We start from the raw sequence: 20,626 nt of genomic DNA on the forward strand, positions 1-20,626 counted from the left end.
GACATTATCTATGTTTAACGGTGTCACACAATTTAGTGGACAGATACCATATGTGTGTATCACTACTAGGTATCAAAATATCTGTGCGGCTGTTCATCCATGCATGACAAGATATGTTAAACCTGTCCACGAATATAGTGTGGCTTTGGGGGATTTCATTTGTTTTCCCGAGATTTGTAATTGATTACTTTGTGAAATAGAACAATAATGAATTGTTGTATCAACACATTGTTTTGTCTAGTATAATGTGATGTAAAAGTATAGATTTGTGAATTGAAGGTACTGTGTTTACATTGTTGTGCTTTGTCCAACAACGACATCAGATAACGTCTGAAATTGATATCTAAATATTGTTGCACATTATGGAAGTAAATATTAATGTTGTTTATAACATAACATATAGTCTTACCGGGAAAAGGTTTCTTTTCTTTATCTGTCAATGCATTTCCTTCTGAAACTGTATAAAAGTAAAATCACAAAAATACTTCACTCAGAGGAAAATCAATTTGGGAAGTCCATAATCACATGGCAAAATCATATAACAAAACACATCAAATGAATGTCTGATACGTTTAAATAGAGAATCTTTTGAATTAAATGGATAATTTGATGAAACGTCTTATGATTGATTAACACAATTTTTAGTAAATAATGTAATTTCAGAACTGATTTAGATACTTTTATTCTAGATTCAACACTTCTGAGATGGATTATTTTGCTACCGAAAATAGATGTTCAGATTCTTTTGAAGCGGCTTCTTCTTAAATTGTTGTTGTTGTTTTTGTTTTTTAGATTTTTAGATGAATTTATGTATGGTTGCTCAGAGAAGAATTTTTTTGTATATATAATTATTTTTTTAAATTTGCTGTTAATTTTGAAATTGGATATCAAGTATTGTGGGATTTGCTTTCGTGAACTTTTTGAGGGAATTTTTCTGTTTGTCGCTTTAAAATGACATTTGCGACTCCATACAAAAAGTACAAAACATGTTATGGGCAACTTTACAAGACACGTAGTAATATTTGGTTTAATGTAAACATTCACACAATGGTCAATTATGTGTCGAATTTGTGAGTTAAGCGAGAACAGACATAGACATATCTCTTATTATTTGTACATCGGCTAGTTTAAAGTAGATTTCTACACGCATCAAAACTATACGGAGCCCAAACAACATACTTTTTGACAATGTAGATGACAAGAATTAATAATCTTAATCAATCTTTCTATGCATAAGAAAATGCAGTAATTTCGTGTTTTATAAATTGAAATATTTTCTAAATCAAATTTGTCATGGTCAGGAAATTAACCTATAAAATTGCATTATTTCTTGTTTTGTAAACGAGTGTTTTATCCCTCCTGCTACCTAAAAGGCAAGTTAAAACATTAAAATAAACTCACCTCGACAGTAAAAATAAACACTAAGTATCCCATACCCATTATGTGTAGGAATGGTGCAGGAGTGTTTTCCATCACACTTGTAATGTACATAGCTTGTATTGCTTTGGTGAGTGTTGTTGTATGCTGGACATGCATATATCGAGTTCTCCCGCACATCAAGTATTTTTATTATTTCATTTCGCGGACAAAGGATTTGCAGTCGTCTACCATAAGTAATTGATAAACAATCTACAAGAAAGAAAAAGGTAGTCAACACTTTTCTATAAAATTAACTTACTGTAAATTATGAAAACGACTAAAATATTTTGTCATGGAACAGGCACATAAACATGTGGTGGCTAAACTATTATTTGAAGATTTTATAGGACCGTTTGTTGACCTCAATATGTCTCCTTGATTTTCGGGGTTTGGTTGTTTTCTTATTGGTGTATACCAAAATATTGTAATTTACTCAATATTACAAGACGTATATGTAAGATTCCAAAAATATAGTTAAGATATTCAGATGTTGGCGCGTCCGTGAGGTATACGTATAAACAGTGTAAATATAACGAGAGGTGGTATGATTGCAAATTAGACAACCATCCACCACAGTAAAAATGAATTGGATTTTATTAAAAGCACCGACATAAAAATATAATAAATTAATTCAATTAAGAAATCGGTCTGCTTCAATACAAAGACGACACTCGCAATAAGTACTACATGTATATGTAGCTAAATGGCTGCAGTTTTTTTTAAAACCTATACTGTAGATAACAAATATTGACCTATTGAAAAAAGATTTTAGCGTTTAACACTGGGTGCAGTTTAAATATACTAAATACATTGTCAACAGAAAATGAGATATCACATACCTAAACATCGAAACCGGATGTTGACGTATAAGAATCTGTTTCCAAACGATTGGAACGGCACTGTACAATTTGAAATATTCTGACATGATATTATGGGAATTTTGGTTACTTCAGTACTATTTTTTGTAAGCTTGATCGGACAAGGTTCCCTGTCTAACCAAATCTGTTCAATATGAATGTTTTTACCAAGTTTACAATAAATTCTACCAGATGTGTTATTGGCAATATGTACACATTGTTCTGAAATGACAACAATTGAAATATAACTATCATTCTTTTAAACCATTGATATAGAAGTATATGTATATTCAACAATCATTTTTTTTAAATATATTGATTTGAAAAGTGAAATTTGATGATCCTGTAGGACAGTTGTTTCTGCGATTGTATGTGCTCTCTAAACCAATGTTTTGTCCTACTGTGTTGGAATTTATTTACGTTAACACAATTATAGGCATATTTAAAAACAGAAGATACAATGTACATGCCTTAAATTTTTTCCATCGTAGTTATAGTTCAACATTTTCACGTGCAATGGTTGCATACAAAATGTTAACTGAAGTACAGCATATTCTTAAACTATTAGAACCTGTATATATAGATTCGGTTTGTCTGTGCAAGGCATTTGTAAAGTGATATGATCGATTTAAGGATTACATTCATTCAAATGTTTAATACAAAACATTGCCTTTTAATCTCTTTGACTTGCTTATGCTAATGAATGCATGTTAATGTTGCACGAAAAAGATATTGACTGTAAGCAATTCTTTCTTTTCACTGAAGAAAATTATTAGAATTTGATCGATGGTTGCGCTGAGTCTTCAAAAAGCAATTATTGTATACAAATTATACCATTTTCCCCACACAAAAATGACTATATATTAATTTAAACAATTATTATGTCATAACCTTATAGCTTCATATCATATCTGGTACAGTAAAATGCATGCAGTTATTGTTTAGAGCAGTAAGTTTAACTTGGACTTAAAACGGACTTGACTATATTAGGAAACCCTTGTACAGTTAGATACTGATAAGAATTTAAAAAAAAAGCTGCGGTTTACACAAAGAAGACAGAGGTCTTATTAAACAGTTGACTAACCACAAGATATTTAAAAGTTTAAATATAAACTGGTGGTTATGCAGCAAAAAAAAAAAAAGTTACTATCAACAACGTTAGAAAAAACAAAAATCAAAACACACTCATACTTAAAAAAATTATTGATTAATTGTCCACTCACTGTTTTAATGATTACCTGTAGAAAAAACATCCTATCATAATATGACCAAATCTTTTTAGAATTTGTATTGTGAGCAAATTTACGGTACAATTACTTAATATATGATATACGAACCAATAGGTGAATATCTGTCGAAGCATTTGGCTATTCCGAATATTGTAAAACTGATTAAAATAGTTGAACGCATTTTAATATTCTATTTATATATTCAACATTCGATCAACCAGTATCTTTTTTTGCATTTCACAAATAGAAACTCAGCTGATAATCGAATTAAGATAACACTTTAAATCTCATATCTTATAATTACAAGGAAGTACATGTATGCGATAATTGTAGAGATAACACGTTATTTTTTGTGTTGTATAGAAAAAAAATGTTTTCATAAAATTTCTATCATCGTTTAGACTAACATTTTAAGGCCAATTTGTTCCTCTAATAAATGAATACCTAAACGCTAAATAAATCCACCCTTTAAAGTCAAATTAAACATTTGACTGGCGAACAATAATTGTAATCCAATTGTTGAACTAATGCATGCATATATAATAAACGCAGTCTTCTGTGCACGATTTTAGAAATTATTTTACGTATCCATATCGTATTATCGTCAAAATGATATTTCACTTGGTCAGTGTTGTTGTGAAAATATGGCATCTGATAAATGGTCGTGTTTTGTAACCGATTGCCACATTTTTAAACAATAAACAAAGATGTAAGCACATGTATACCATGTACAATAAGAAATATACAGTGTTTTTTGTTTACGTTTGTTGACTCGCACTGATTTTCCTCCTTGTACTTGCGTATTGCGATTTCCGAATTTTTACGAAAAAGGTCATGCCGAGGTAAGGGATGACAACAACAAAAAAAACATAAAATTCAAATAGTTTGGGTGTGTGTGTGTAAATGGTAAACATTGATAAGATAGTTCTTTGATTGGCTAAAACGTAATACGTAATCACGTATCATCGTTTAATTTCGAGGTTTTTCCAAAAATTGGCAGAAGTGGTGGATACCCCTTACAGATTAAAGGCTCCTCGAACAACCATTTCATCCACCGGTGAATAACACTTGTCGTACTTCTATGATCAAGAGTTAACTCCCTTCCAAGTATGACGAGGGGCCTCGAAGACCAAGGGGTCTAAGAAGCTATTACTATATTCACTAGCCAGTCAACACTGAGGTTGTGAGTTCAGTTTTAGACAATCGAAGAATTATCTAATTGTGTAAAGTGTAATAACGTTAAATGTTCACTTTCTCGTACGTATCCGTTACAGGAAAACCGCAAATTCATTACGAGGAACATTTTCTCAGTGATATATCAGAATTTACCTGTTCTCGAAAGAACCACATTTTCTCGCATTCAACAGACTGAGCTACTATTATTTGCACTTGACTCTTAATTGACTAGGATTGTCAGTTTTTCTATCGAAGGGTGGTGGTATTCGCCAGGAACTCCGGCTTCCTCCACCAATGAAAACAGACCGCCACGAAAAAGCCTAAATGCCGTGCTCAAAAGTGGCGTTAAAACAAAAATAATCAAATCCAAATATGACGTCACTTAATGTCAGATAAACAAGAACAACTATGACAATGGTTAGGTTAAACACCTTTTAATTTACGAAGAAACAAGATCAACCAAAGCTTGGAAATTCGTTTAGTGTCGACGATATCTATTGTAAACGGCCCTTTTCAGGGCTATCTATGTTTTACAGAAAGTTGCATTTTTGTCATATACTAAAGACACTTGCATACAAGGTTGTAATCCTCAATTGAAAGTCCATAGTGTTCTTGAACAGTATTGGCTCACGAATCAAATTGGAATAAACCAAACTCTTATATTAGTACATATTAACTTTGCGGTTAAATATACCAAACGTTATGCTGATTTGATACTGATTAATGAATACCAAGTCTCGGGTGAACGCGTATTTTGTGAATGTAAATGGCATATTCTATGTTGAAATAATGAGTACACTTTAAAAGCATCTTCATTAAAAACTGAAAAAAAACTATTAGTGATTTAAATGCCGAATAATTTCAGAAAAAGTATATATTTTAATTAAAATATATGCAATTCATCTGATTTAATGATAAGGTTATTCATAAAAAATTATCCAAACAGTTTCTGCATCTTTCTTGATTTTATTGTAACCAATTCATATATTCGGTATTCAACACAATTACCATTCATTCAATTTCTTCAACAGCCTTGTTCATTAATTCTGATGTATATTGAAACAAATAAATTTGATCACACAGTGAAATAAAGTTAATGAAGTTAAAATCACTGCCCGTGTTTGTCTCAACTTTCATTGCTGGATACACTTCGCATAAAGGTATGTTGCCGTGACTATTGAATGCACTAGTGAACAAAAGATACGGTCTAAAAGTGTGTCTGTATTTAAAAATGAAAAATGTTAAAGATAAAGAAATCAATAGAACTTGAAGATATTTTCTTGCTTCATATCCTTATAATAATGAGCTATAGTGTACTGTATAAACACGTCCTTATTGTTGAATAATCATGATGATATTTACGTGTCGTAATGGTATACGTGTTGTTAAGTTACATACTTTTGGAACAATTTCTCATACAAATCGAAAAAGCACAGGTTGTATACATTTTCAATTGATACATACTTTGTTTAGACGCGTTCAAATCAACATTTTTAAAAGTAAATGAAAATATGTAAATGTGTTGAATGAGTTTATTTACAACATTTTCAATGAATACAATATACAAAAAGTAATAACTTACATAGTGATATTGTTGTTTGTCTTGCTATCATTACCTTTAACAACATTATACAAAAAATATGTCAGCTTGATCATGTTGATCAATTGATAAAATAAAAACTTGAATGTTTATTATAATCCATGGCTATCTTTAAATATGCCTTTGTTCATATTTTGTATAACAAAAGTCAAAATCTAGTGTGAAAATATACAACTATGAATGACAGATGATTTACTACATAGAAGTTAGATGCAAATTTATGTTCATAGCATACTACTAAACTGATGTTTGCCTCCTATAGAAATTTATATAAAAAAGTTATCATCTTTAAGGCAAGCAATTTTATTATTCAAATTATGTTACATTAATTTATCAGAACAATATGTTATATCAGATTACGAAACTTTAAAATATTACATGTTATTTGGCCTTTCAGTCGTGATGTGTCTAGAACAGAACAAAATATTTAAATACATCTGTTCAACATCATGTTAAATTCTTAAAATGTACATTATTTAAAGAGGAGCAAATTAAGTGTCGAAATAAACATTCATCGTTTATGTTTCTGTCCGAAACCTGCTAGATAGCAAATGAAAGAAAAAAAATATTTACAAATACACCGCACTCCAAGGTAAAAAGTATGTATAAAATAATGAACTCCAAGAAAATTTATAAAAGGAGTTAGTCCAGAAACCAACGTTAGACTACATTTTATATAAACCTATAGAACGAATTCAAACAACTGTCATATTCCGTACTTAGTACAATCGTGTGAGTAAACATGTACTTAAATGCATGTACAAATGTATGACTTTCCAGTTCGTTAAACAATGATCAGTTCAAAAGGAAAAGAAGACGTGACAAGTGGTATCGTAAAAACTCATTAGAGAATAAATATAATCAGTAAAACATAAATACATTGGAATCGCTATCCTTAGTTTTCACTGAGTATCTTGATTTTTCGATAATTTGTCAATTTAAGGCATATCTTAAATCAATATAGGCCAGTTATATACTGATGAAATGTCTTGAAATTTAGTTATAAACAGGGTCTGCCTCTTTGCTTGGAGACCTGTGAAAGTTCCCAGATACATCGTAATCATCTTCTGTAATTCTCCTTTGTGTAATTCCGTAATCACCATCACAGGTGTCATGAACATTATGACGTATTGTATGGTCATACATGACGTCAGAGTCATCCATAGCGTTCCGAATATGCGAATACGTATTTGATTCTTCATTTGTCGTATTGTCAACGTGTATTGCATGCGATGTTGAAACGTATAAGGTGTCAGCTGAATTCATTAAATGATCTTGTTGATTAGTTTCTGCCTGTGCCTGAACATGAGTAGGATCATATGAGGGATTCAAACTTGTAATAATCTGTTCCTTACTTGATTCAGTACAATTGCGTCTTCTACAAAATAAATAATTATTGAAATCAAGATTTGGCAATGTTAGACCTTTCTTTTAATTTTGGGAAATGCAAAAAATTGTGTTTTAGACATTAGATGACACAATAGTACAATGAAATGGTAAGAAATGTTTCCTTATTGTTAGCATGTATGTTAATCATGTAGTATTTTAGCGAGGAATTTTCTTTCTGTTTATGTCAAGTTAAAATCATTAATTAAAAATTTGAGTTACAACTAAATTTTATTTTAAATCCAATATGTAAGTCCAGGCTTTAACATAAGATTTAAGGAAGCAAAACGCCCGTCCTCTTATTATGGAAAAAAATAGATGATTATTTAGGGAAACACTGACACATCACTGGAGTGGATCCATCTTTCCTCCCCTATCAAAATTTCAAAGATCCGTACCGTTGCTATTAGTTTTTACCAGGGAAATGTTAAAATGCCTTTTAAAGTTTAAAATATAATCCAAAGTTTGACTAAATTACTTTTTATAGAATTTTGTCAGAATAATTGGAATTAATCTTCCTCACTAATCGCAGATCTAGTTAACTGAGATTTGAAAGAGTATAATCTAAAAAGATTTGGGTTTTATTCAATCTGTTTTTTCTTGCATTGCTTTGATATTGTTTGCTTTGTTTTAGTATTGATATTCTCAATAACGTTAACGAAACCAATGTTGCTGCACCAGTAGACTTCATTCGATTTAGATTTATTTAGATATTAGAAGATGTGGTACCTTGTTTGTTTCAATGTAAGTCAGTTTTCATCACAAATTCGTTCAAGCTGATAAATGTGCTTTAAGGCATTTGCAACTCATTTATAAAAATTCTTTGTTTTGAAATGTAAATAATCTTTAACAAAAGGATAACCCTTTACTTAGAACATGATTTCATTCATTCTTCACATTTAAGAAACATCATATCCTACAATTTTATTGGTCGAGAGCACTTTGCCATATTCTAGTTATTATTATAAAATCCGTTAAAAATATTGAGTTCAAATCGTCATACTTGAAGTATTAGATATCCTTGTTATATTAATTCTTCTTTATTTATATTATATAGATATGAACTGCAAACTTTTGTCAAAATTTGTACTTCACAAATACAATCGTTGTGTCATACCGTAAAAGGAAGACTCCCACAATAATGCATATGATTAGTAAGACTCCTCCTATTATTCCTCCAGCAATGGCGGTGTAGTTTGGATTACCTATAAAATGAACATCGAAATACATTTAATCATTTAAGTAATAATATTCGAGTGACAATTGTTTTGGTCAACTCATAGTTTTCTCATTCTCATGAAATCCACATCTACTTTTTTAATATTGTTTTTCCACAAATATTATCGAACGTTTGTATACTTTATGTTTGTTTCAGCATCCCTCGTCCAAAAGCAGCACCTTTCCGGGATTCCTTTTGAAGAATGAGTTTAGAGGGACATTTATCCTATCGGAAACAACACAGACTTGTTTTTTCACTAAACACTCGTACGTTCCATGGAAAAGATTTCGTGAAATGTGTGTAAATGAAAGCGAAACGGATCCGGGATACGATCTAGGACTTTTATCAGCGAGTATATATCAAATAAAAAGGTACACATTACCAATTGGTAAAGGTTATACATTGTAGTCATTGTAGTATATTATATATTGTTTCAAGTTCTTATAGTATTCAATACCGAATTCAAAAATATTCCATTCTCATTAGTAATTAAAAAGTAAATTCAGAAAAATATTAACGTAAACTTATTTACGGTTAGGGTAAACATTCTCATCGTGTGAATAAAAAAAAAATCCGCAGATCGTTGCTCTAGTTTGTTGCCCTTAACTGATATCGTCATATGTCCTGTTTTGGCATTGACTATATATCTTTGTCAAAATATGATATGCCTGTTGCCTTAGATGAAACATGCATCTTCTCAACCTTTCAATGTCTCGATTTACCTGAGCCTCTATCATGTCTTGACTTACATCTAGAATTGACAATGAGGTTCAAGTCAATTGAAAACAAATTCGACAAAAAGATGATTTCAGCTTCTCAATTGTGAATTTTGCACTTTTATTTACCAACATTCCAGCAGCACCTGCATATGGAGCATGGATTTTCTATTTCATACGATTTTTCCGGGTTAGCTATTTATGCTAATAAGCCAAGAATTCCAAAATGATAAAGTTAAAAGCATCTCGTCGTAACTTTTTGACTTTTACAATCCCGTTCTTATTTTATTACGAATTAGACTTATGAACGTACCGAGTTTGTAATAACACAAGAAGCACGATGGGTGCTACATGTGGGTAAGGATATGCTTACCATTCCGAGGCATCATCCCAGTATTTGATGGGGTTCGTGTTGCTTTGTCTTTATATTTCAATGCTGTATTGTGTGTACTATTGTTTGACTTTTTCCTTTTTCGCTATGGCATTTGCAGTTAATTTTACAAGTTATGATTTTGAATGTCCTTTGCGTATCTTTCGCCCCTCTTTTCTAAAGCATAACCAATGAAATGTCGTAATGTAGTCCTATACTGCTACATAAGCCAACCAAATTAACACATTTTTCGTAGAGGGACTTGTACCACACTCTATGCATCATGTGTAATGAACCGATAAATTATCTCTCCATGCCCAAAATTAAAAACATGCCACAACAGTAAGAAAAATAATCCTACCAGTTGATTCTGTACTAATGTCTTCATCAGTTATACTATTGCTACCTGTAATACATTGTATATCATAACCATATGGTATTGTTCACTACATTTTTGTTAATGTACACTGTGCTGCTTTTGCATGGAACATGTATACATGTAGCCTAAATATGTAAAAGTTTGTTATTGATTTTTCATATTGAAATTACATTTAGTTAAGATTATGTAATGTTAAATCAAGGGCTTTTTAAATTAAATGATTTACTGTCAATATTCTAATATGAGGCATTCTAATGGAGATAATTATATTGGACTTAAAGCTTGGTCTTCGTTAAACTTCGTCTGTCACAAATATCCGTTTGCTTAGATCCGCCTTACCTGGACCTAGCTTACATAGACTACGAGTCGCTAGGTGGACCAGATCTCCTATTACAACCCATGATAAACTGTCATTCTCAATTTTATTTGTATTGCAAGAGGGAGTTTAAAGTTTTATTTCTTAATTCCTTAAAATTTACACTCGACTGGTTCGGTGTAAATTAGAACAGTATTTAAGCTCTAATTACATGTTGATACAATCCTAGGATATATATGTAGGACTCAAATCAATGGCGGGTTCCAAATCTATGGCAAATTCCTAATTTATGGTAATTATGACGTTACAAACGCCAAACACATCAAATCTATGGTAGGCTTTTGTTTTCCCCAATTATATGGCAGATTTAGGAAGTACGTAATTTTGCGGGAAAAGAAGTAGAATATAATGTCACAATAAAAATAACGCCATATAAGTCGTCGCCGACTTCGGCAAAGTTGTTGGCTCTCTCAAAATACTCCTGAAGTCCCGTGTTTAAAATACTCCGGAAATCATTCTCCTTTTTCCCTCTAGAACAATTGGCCGATGGCTTTTAGGAAAATGTGATCTTTTATCCATAGGAGGGACAATAATTCTGTGATGTACCTTCCGAATCCGGCGATGAAGAAAGACACAGCTGTTTTAGTAGTGGATATTTTTGGAAGTAAATATTTTAGATTCTGCAAAGTATTCATAGTGAGAAAATGAAATTACAGGATACCACCTTAAATTTAATCATCACCAGTTAAACAAGAGTGATCAACGCTAAAATAAATATTATGTAAAAAGACTTTAATTTTTTTATAAACAACTGCTTTCATATTTGTTTTAATGGAATCCAATTTTTCCAATTGTCTTAATAAATATACTCAACAGGTACCATTCACAGATTAAGTAATGCTTATTTTTCCGAGGGAGGTCATTGTAATCCTAATTTCTGTAGTATGGTATATCACTTCTACTGACATCACTATTTGGTTGTCCATTATGGAACTTTTATTTTTACAAATGTATATAGACATGCGCCCATTTTCGTACATTTCACAACTTATTTAAGATAAGTCATTAATTTTATGTGTACTACCTTGTTCTACATTTGCACAATATCTGCAGTAGATTTGGAAACAACAAAAACCCGCCATAGATTAGGACATTACAAAACTTGTCAAAGATTAAGAATTCAAAAAATGTTCCATAGATTTTGAATGGCATGACGTCATATTTACCATAGTCATAGCATTTTAACCCACCATAGATTTGAGTCCTACATATAAATAATGAGAACAGTACATGTTGAAAGTGAAATAGTACATGTATAATTCCAACTTTTTTAATGCTTTTTTGTACCGTTAACAGTGTTTCATTTATTTCAGATTCTAATGAATGTATCATGTGTATAGTATAGCAGGATAAAGTACAAATGTACAACGTTGTATTTCATTGAAAATGCAATATTGTTTTATTAATCATGCTAACTATGAGATAATTACAATTAACACAGCTGTAACATATAATTTTACAACTCTGAAAAATATATGCTCAGCAACATTATGTTTTATACAGTGAGATTGGTCAAATGTCACATGTCGCCTCTGTTTTGCATTATAAATATTGTATCAAAATATGCATTTGCGCATGTGTAATGGTGGTATTCAAATATAAAAAGCTGTTATTTAAATCTCAATGTATTTAATAGCTAAGAACAAACCTTTACAGTGAAAATACATGTGTGCTATCGGATTATAAAGGCCGATAGCTGGAACTGAACAATTGGATGGATTTTCACAAAATGTATTACCATACAAAATATATCTTTCTGAAGGTAGTTCGGCCCGACAACTAAAGTCACCTTTGGCAATCCCAATTACACTAGTTATCAGGCAAGTAGTTCTGATTGTATTCCAATTACGTGTTGATAGACAGTCTACAAATAATGATTTTAAGACATTTAGAGTATATTATACATGTTAGAACAAAGGTATGTTTGTTTTAACTCATATCATTCAAAAGTCATCCTCATTATATTAAAATTCGTTTTAAGTTCAATTGCCTCTAATAAAGTGAGGGAAAGAAGATCCGATCTATATATTTTTTTAGTTTATCCCATGTGTGAACAAGACCCGTATTTGTTTTTCAGAAACAGAACAGTTGGCTGACCAAATATACTTCACAATTATTGAGGTCCATGAAAAAAGTAAAATCACAACACATACTGAACTTCGAGGAATTTAAAAACGGACAGTACATAATCAAATGGCAAAATCTCATGTAGTAAATGGTGGATAAAACCTGGATTTATAGGTAGCTTAACTTCTCACTGGTATAACGGTCAACTAAAATTCCATTGTTGACAACAATGTGTGAAAAAAAACATTCCGACATAATATATATTACTTCAGAGCAATGTCAAATTGATACCACCAAAAACAGACTAAAATAAAATTAATATTCATAAAGACAAATTAAAAGGATATTATAACACGTTATAAAGATGATAAACATCGTCAGTGTCAATACATGATCAAGAATATATACTTCAACATGTTCAAAGCCGTCGTGAATTATTTGCGAAGTTGATACGGAATATTTATCTTGGTCTTGGTACCTTCCAATGACTTTTGTTTTAGAAAAATCACGAGACGTTCTTTGACATACCTTTGGTTCAATAACTTTCTGCTCGGACACCGCTGACAATTCACAAAGTCTGAGTAGTTGCTGCATGCTATTGCATACCGAGTAATTGGGAAATGTATATCCCCTATGCCGGTGAATTTGGTATATTGCTACTAAGGTGAGGGAGATTGACAATTTGAATGTTGTAATCCTCTCGTTTTTCATAGATTCTGTTATTAAGATGAATATTATGAGTAGTCTTCCTTTGAAAGAGCACAGGCATTATTACCGCGTATCCTATTAAAGGAATACACAATGGAACTGCAAACTTATTTGAAAACGCATGAGGGTCTGGATGAGTGTTTTTCTTGATGTTTATGCAATTTTTCTCGTTTTTTTCTATTTTTTTATTTGTTCACATTATTCTCATTATTATGTTTGCACCTCATTATTCTCTGTGCTTATGTATGAGTAGTCATTCGTGTCATTGGCGGTATGAACATACCGTATGAAATTTTCAACGTTGGTTTAAACTTTCAAAGCGTTGATTTTTATTATCAACGCGATGATTTTTACTTTCAACGCGTTGGTTTTTACTTTCAACGCGTTGGGTCTTATAACGAAAGAGTTAGAATTTTTAATATTTTAGCTGTTTCCATGGTAACGGTAGTCATTTTGAAAATTGTACATTCCTCGAACATTTTCTGGTGTATCATCGTCCATTGTATCTGAGGTGATAATTCGGCTGCAATAATTCACCATTTCCTTGAATAAATCTAAAAATGCGGTCTCCCCTACGTGTAACCATGTAGCAAGTCAGAAAGTATCTTCAACAACGGAGAATGTATTTTCCCAACAAACTTAACAACAACCTAGAGTCCGCCCGCACGGTTGATTGCATTGTCCTTTGTTACAAAGATGTTGTTTAATAGATAGAAGTTAAAGACTAACGGTATGGAATTGAGAATCAACAATTGAAATTCCACAGTCAAAGAGCGCATCTACACATGAAAATTATCATTTTTGTAAAGTTTCATGCAGTTTGCTGCAATTATCTTTTCTGTAAAGCTTCTTACAGTTTGGAACATTTTGGATTTTTATGAAATTGTGGGACATTTTTGCTGATCTATGGTTACAGTAGATAATTTCAAAATTCTAAAAGTAGACATCTTATTGCCACATGTCATGTTATATATCAATACAATTTCATTGACTTTGGTGTAATACTCTTTTAAGAAAATGCTGATTTTATGCACTTTTTCATAGGGTCAATGCAAAACTTGCCCCTAGTTTATATGACAATGGTGGCCATTTTGGACTTTCCAAATATTGTCTTGACATCTTAGCATACTGGGTAACATTTTCATAAAGTTTCATCAAATTGTGTCTTATAACGAAAGAGTTAGAATTTTTGATATTTTAGCTGTTTCCATGGTAACGGTAGCCATTCTGAAAATTCCAAAGTCAAACTGCAAATCAGCACATGCCAGTTAACTTTTTTATGGAGTTTCTTCCAGTTTGGAACACTTTGATTTTTTTCGCAATTTTGCTGTTTCCATGGAAACGGCGGCCATCTTTGTCTACTCCATGACAGTCTTGAACATGGATTAAAAGCATTGCTATTTTAGTGTTTGATCCAGTTTTGCTGTCATTGTGCACCACATATACAGTTCAACATAGAAGCCTATAGGAGAAAAACAGAGACCTCTTTATGTCAGAAAAACTATCAAACCTCAAAACATACTATCCACACTGTTTTGTGTCCACATTTGATTTTTTTTAACAAAAGAGGTTTGCCATCTAAAACATGTCAGAACATAAAGCACACAACTTCAAATTGTCAATGCTCTTTACCCTAAGCATCACAAAAACCTTGCAGAGAAGGTGTGAGTATCTTTAAAATGATCAATACCAAGCGATTGTTTAAATAACCATGACCATATCTCAAATTTCAATAGCTATTTTACAGGTTCACGTATTGCATTTGTTAAACACAAATAATCATTAATTGATTAAATTTCTACTAATTTGAATTTGAACTTAAGCACAAAAACTAACTTTTATCTAAAAAAAAAAAAAAAACAGCACCTTGAAATGGAACATCCAGTAGTGGTGACTTAACATGTTGTCTTTCGGGAGAGAGAAGAGAAAAAAAACATTCCTTTAACAATGATTCCTTCAACAAGAATATTTCACCCAACATTAATCAGTATATAGTTTCTTTGGGTAAAACAATCAATGTCAGTTTCTAATACTTATGCATCAAAAACAATCTAAAACAATGTATCTTAATTAAAAAAGATATTCAATATTTGATGCGAAACAAGCATCTGGGTTTACGATCGCATTTCTTTTTTTTAAGAAAGAAACTTGTAAACATTTGCAGACGGACTACGGACAATTAAGCCATATTTATACTTTACCCAGATCTTAAGAAAAGGCTCTCCGAATAGTGAAATGACGACTAGATATTTTTAGAAAGTACTTTGTAACAAACATTTTGATTTGGTTGATAAAAGTACAAAACTTACGGTATGGAATGAAAAACTTACGGTATGGAATTGAAAACCAACGCGTTGGTTTTTCATACCGTATGAATTACGAATCAACGCGTTTAAAGTGAAGACCAACGCTTTGATAATAAAAACCAACGCGTTGAAAGTAAAAACCAACGCGTTGAAAATTTCATACGGTATGTTCATACCGCCAATGACATGAACGGCTACTCATACTTATGTATACCATTATACTTTGAACGACAAAATTATTTTATAATGTGACTCTGTACCTATGTATCTTGTCATGCTTTGAATGACAATATAAAATACAGTATAAGCAAAGTTTTTAGCTTACTAACTTTAACTTTAATTTTTCATTCAAACATTATACATATTCAAAGCAAGGCTTAAACTTGCTATAAGACTACAAAGATACAGTTCTAATCAGCCAGAAAAACAACAATCAAGAGTGAATTGATATACTGCCATAGCAACTACAACGCATATGTAATCCATACTACTCAACAAATATTTAGCTGCAATTTCTCAAGCTCCTTCATATATTAGCATAACATACTAAGTTTCTAGCTTACTTGTCCTTTCGAAACATACAATAACCATTAACAGTTTGGCTATAATTATAAATATAATCTTAGCAAGGATAAAGCTTGCTCCATCTTCATAACAATCAGAATCATATTATTCAAATATTTCTTTAGAGCAAGGATAAAGCTTGCTTCATCATTATCAACTTACTCACTAAAGTCTCCATCACAGCAAGGTAATAACTTGCTACATCTCGTCCGCATTAAAGACAAGTATACAATATAAGCAAGGAAAAAGCTTGCTTCATCTTCATAATCATACTTTTCAAATACTTCTAATTAGCAAGGTAAAAGCTTGCATCATCATTATCGCCATACTCAGCAAAGACGTCACCACAGCAAGGCAATAGCTTGCTACATTCCGTTCGCATTAAAAACAACTATACAATATAAGCAAGGATATAGCTTGCTCTATCTTCATAATCATATTTTTCAAATACTTATATATAGCCAGGTTAATGCTTGCTTCATCATAATCATTATACTCAGTAAAGACCTCCAATCAGCAAGGTAACAGCTTGCTACAATTTCATCCCATTAAAGACCTACATATAGCAAGCTAAAAGCTTGCTCTTTTTCAGCTACAACTACACAACTTAAGCAAGGATAAAGCTTGCTCTATCTTCATAATCATATTTATCAAATACTTATATATAGCAAGGTTAATGCTTGCTTCATCATAATCATCATACTCAGTAAAGACCTCCAATCAGCAAGGTAACAGCTTGCTACAATTTCCTCGCATTAAAGACCTACATATAGCAAGGTAAAAGCCTGCTCTTTATCAGCTACAACTATACAATTTAAGCAAGGATAAAGCTTGCTCCATCTTCATATTTTTTTTCTTCAAATACTTATATGTAGCAAGGATAAAGCTTGCTTCATCATAATCAGCATACTCACGAAAGACTCCATCACAGCAAGGTAATAGCTTGCTACAATTCGTCCGCAGTAAAGACAATTGTACAACATAAGCAAGGATAAAGCTTGCCCCATCTACATAATCATATTTTTCATATACTTCTAAATAGCAAGGTAACAGCTTGCATCATCATTATCATTATACTCAGTAAAGACTCCATCACAGCAAGGTAATAGCTTGCTACAATTTCATTCCATTAAAGACATCCACATATAGCAAGGTAAAAGCTTGCTCTTTATCAGCACAGACCTAAAGTTAGCAAAATACAAAAGAACTATGGCAACATCGATCCAAAAACAAGAAATGGCTGTTCCCAAGCTAAGAAGAAGTATCAGATCTAAAACACAATTAACTGCATGTCCAGAAGATCAAATTTCAAATGAAAAAAATGTCACTAGAGAATACAGCCTCAATAGAAGGAATGCTCTACAGAAAAAGATTGACAACTGTAACTCAAAGCATATAGATATCAACTTTAAGCCAGAAAATAATGTTATAATAGCCTTCAGCTCTGCAGCATATGAACTTTTCCGGGTAGAAATGAAGGAAAAATTAAACAGCCCACAATTCAATTCTAATTACAATGTGATCCATGAAGCTATCTATGACGAACAAAGACATATAGTAGAGGATAAATATAAAATACATAAGAAAAAAATGGATGGTACTTCAGGGAAAATCTCAAAATGTACAATCAACTCATATAGAACCACCAGCAAAATACTAGTAAATGGGTCTGAAATAAATATATTTCTACAGCATATACTACCAGACATACAGGAATATATAAACAAATGTTCTGATGTACTAGATGTTGCAAATACAGGTATGGCTGAAACGATGAAGATGATAGAAAAGAATAGGAATCAGACATCTGAAATAACAGATTGTACAGAACTGGTAAAAACTTCAGATGAAACCTCCAGTTCACAAAACATCAGTCAAGTCCAACCAGTTAAACAAGATATGCTAATGCAGGATGACATTGACATATGCCTATGTCCCATGTGTAAAGAAGAATCTCAAGAAAACACCATTGCCTGTGATGAATGCAACGAATGGTTTCATTACAGCTGCTTAAAACTATCAACAATGGAGGTAAATAAAATGGACCCAGACACTCAATATATATGTGACCTCTCTAGCTATGAACTTATATATGGAAACAAGGATAAAACTAGTGAAGACACTAGCTATACACAGTTGCCAATCACTACGTATAGCCCAATACAAAATTCAGAGAGGAAAAGTGAAACAAACATGGCTGCTCAAGAACAAAAGAATGAGGATAACATCAGCAATGAGAATGATAACAAAACTATACTCATAACCTATAATCATGCTAATGATGACTTAACAAGCCAAAACATTAGTCAAAAAGCAATACAGCAGGTCAAAACAACATCTGAAGAAAGTGCTAAAAGTACAAATGAACAAAAAGAACTGGTTGAGCAGCACTCAGTCAATCAAACAATAATCATTTCAACTGAAGAGACCTTGCCAAAACAAATAGAGGTGAACAACACCCACACAGAAGAAGTGATGGCTTCAATTACCAAAATCAATCAGGTAAATAAAGAAAATACAAAGCCGTCCCAAAGTAAATCTTCCAAAAATCTAAACCAAAAGAACGAGGGAAATAAAACGGTCTATATAACCTCATTGGAACAACGCATCAAGCAACAAGACCAGACCATTGATCTTCTCAAACGAAACATGGAACTGCTACAGAATAAAGGTCCAAATGAATATCATAGAAACACAAAGGAACACCCCTACCCATGTAAATGTAAAAACTCAGATACAGGACAAATGAGAAGAGATATAGAATCACAACTAAGACAAGAAATGCAAACTCAAATGCTTGAAATGAGAGTAAAACAGGTGGAACAACAAATGATCCAGTTCATGTGCCTTAACAATGCAATCACATCCCAAATGATGCTACAATCTCAAAAAGATGGAACACATTTTATTAATGATAACAACCACTATACTAAGAAAGACAACCCAATGGATCAGATACATCAGATGTGGAATTCTCAACAGACAGAAGAGCAAAAACACTTTCAAGAAACAGGCCACCTATCCGGACAAGAACACTACCGGTATATGAACAACTCCCACCATGACCATCATCAAATTCCAAAGACATACTATAATTCCAATAGAACATGTCAAGTTGGCAATATAAATATTGAATCAGAAAAGAACTACAACTCTAGTATACCTGATCATCTAAACAACAGAGACAATAGACCCCATCTCCTAAGCCAAAGGAATAATCAAGAATATGAACACCAAATGACCAACAGAGAATGTCACCTGAACGCTCACCACCAAGATCACCAAATCAGACATTCTCATGAATATAATCATACAAAAAGAATTGTGCATAGGAAACACACAAATGATATCCCAAACCAAACAACTGGGAGGGCTGAAGCACATAACAATGCTCACCAACACAATTATCACCAGCCACATCAGGTACAAAGACTGACCGACAATCATCTATATCAAGGTGCAAAAATGCAACACATACAACCATATCAGATCCAGAATCCTAGCCAGGAGTCCTTAAACTTGGTAAAAACGAATATACCATTCCAAGATGAGCAACTCCAGTACAGTCAACCACAAAACTATGTCCATCAGATGAAAAATAATCCTGTGGGTACATGTCAACCAACAAACTTTCATCAAATGGTATTAAATCCAGATAGTCAACTACCAACACGAAGTATGGAACACCAAAATAGACACAGAGCTACCGCAACATGTGATTCCAAAAGTATACCTAACAGAAAGTTCTTATTACCACCACCATACAGTCAGATTCAGAGTAATCTAAAACCACCAACCCACTGTTCTTCAGAAATAGACAAAAAACAAACTATACCACAACAACAGAAAAGCAATATACCAGAACAAAAGACCTCTATAGGAAGCAATGAGAAAAATAGAATGCATCTACCAAGTTCTTTTTTAGAGATGAGAGGGACTCCAATACCCCCAGACATCAATCAAGAAGAAATCCAAATAGGAAGAACCAACAGACAATGCTAGAGATTGTCTCCTTCAATATTGAAGGGATCAAAGGTAACACCCCATATCTCAAAGAATTACAGTCTGATTCAAATATTATATGTCTACAAGAACATTGGCTACATGGATATGAGTCCAACATTTTACAAAATATTGCACCCGATCATGACTACCATATCTCCTGTTTTGATGATAACAACATTGATATAGAAAATCACAATAGAAGAGGAAAAGGAGGTGTTATAACTCTTTGGCCCAAAACTTTTTCACGTA

At 32.3% G+C, this 20,626-nt stretch overlaps 1 protein-coding gene and 1 long non-coding RNA gene across 2 annotated transcripts; one reads left to right on the forward strand and one right to left on the reverse strand.

The window, feature by feature from the left end:
* Positions 1 to 227: 227 nt before the first annotated feature.
* Positions 228 to 3,738, reverse strand: LOC139496259 (uncharacterized). Its single transcript, XR_011657577.1, has 4 exons — positions 3,614 to 3,738; positions 2,259 to 2,498; positions 1,402 to 1,629; positions 228 to 457 (listed from the first exon to the last, which is right to left on the reverse strand). It is a non-coding gene; the product is annotated as an uncharacterized lncRNA (long non-coding RNA).
* A 13,843-nt stretch (positions 3,739 to 17,581) lies between these two features.
* Positions 17,582 to 20,374, forward strand: LOC139494574 (myb-like protein D). The gene has a single exon (XM_071282735.1). The coding sequence runs from the start codon at positions 17,582 to 17,584 to the stop codon at positions 20,372 to 20,374; it is 2,793 nt and encodes a 930-aa protein (XP_071138836.1).
* Positions 20,375 to 20,626: the final 252 nt, after the last annotated feature.

Source organism: Mytilus edulis, chromosome 11 (assembly GCF_963676685.1).
Source record: "Mytilus edulis chromosome 11, xbMytEdul2.2, whole genome shotgun sequence".
In the NCBI taxonomy this organism is placed as follows: Eukaryota; Metazoa; Mollusca; class Bivalvia; order Mytilida; family Mytilidae; genus Mytilus; species Mytilus edulis.

Coding starts and splice junctions, on each gene's coding strand:
- LOC139494574 (XM_071282735.1), top strand. CDS start 17,582: ATGGCAACATCGATCCAAAAACAAGAAATGGCTGTTCCCAAGCTAAGA.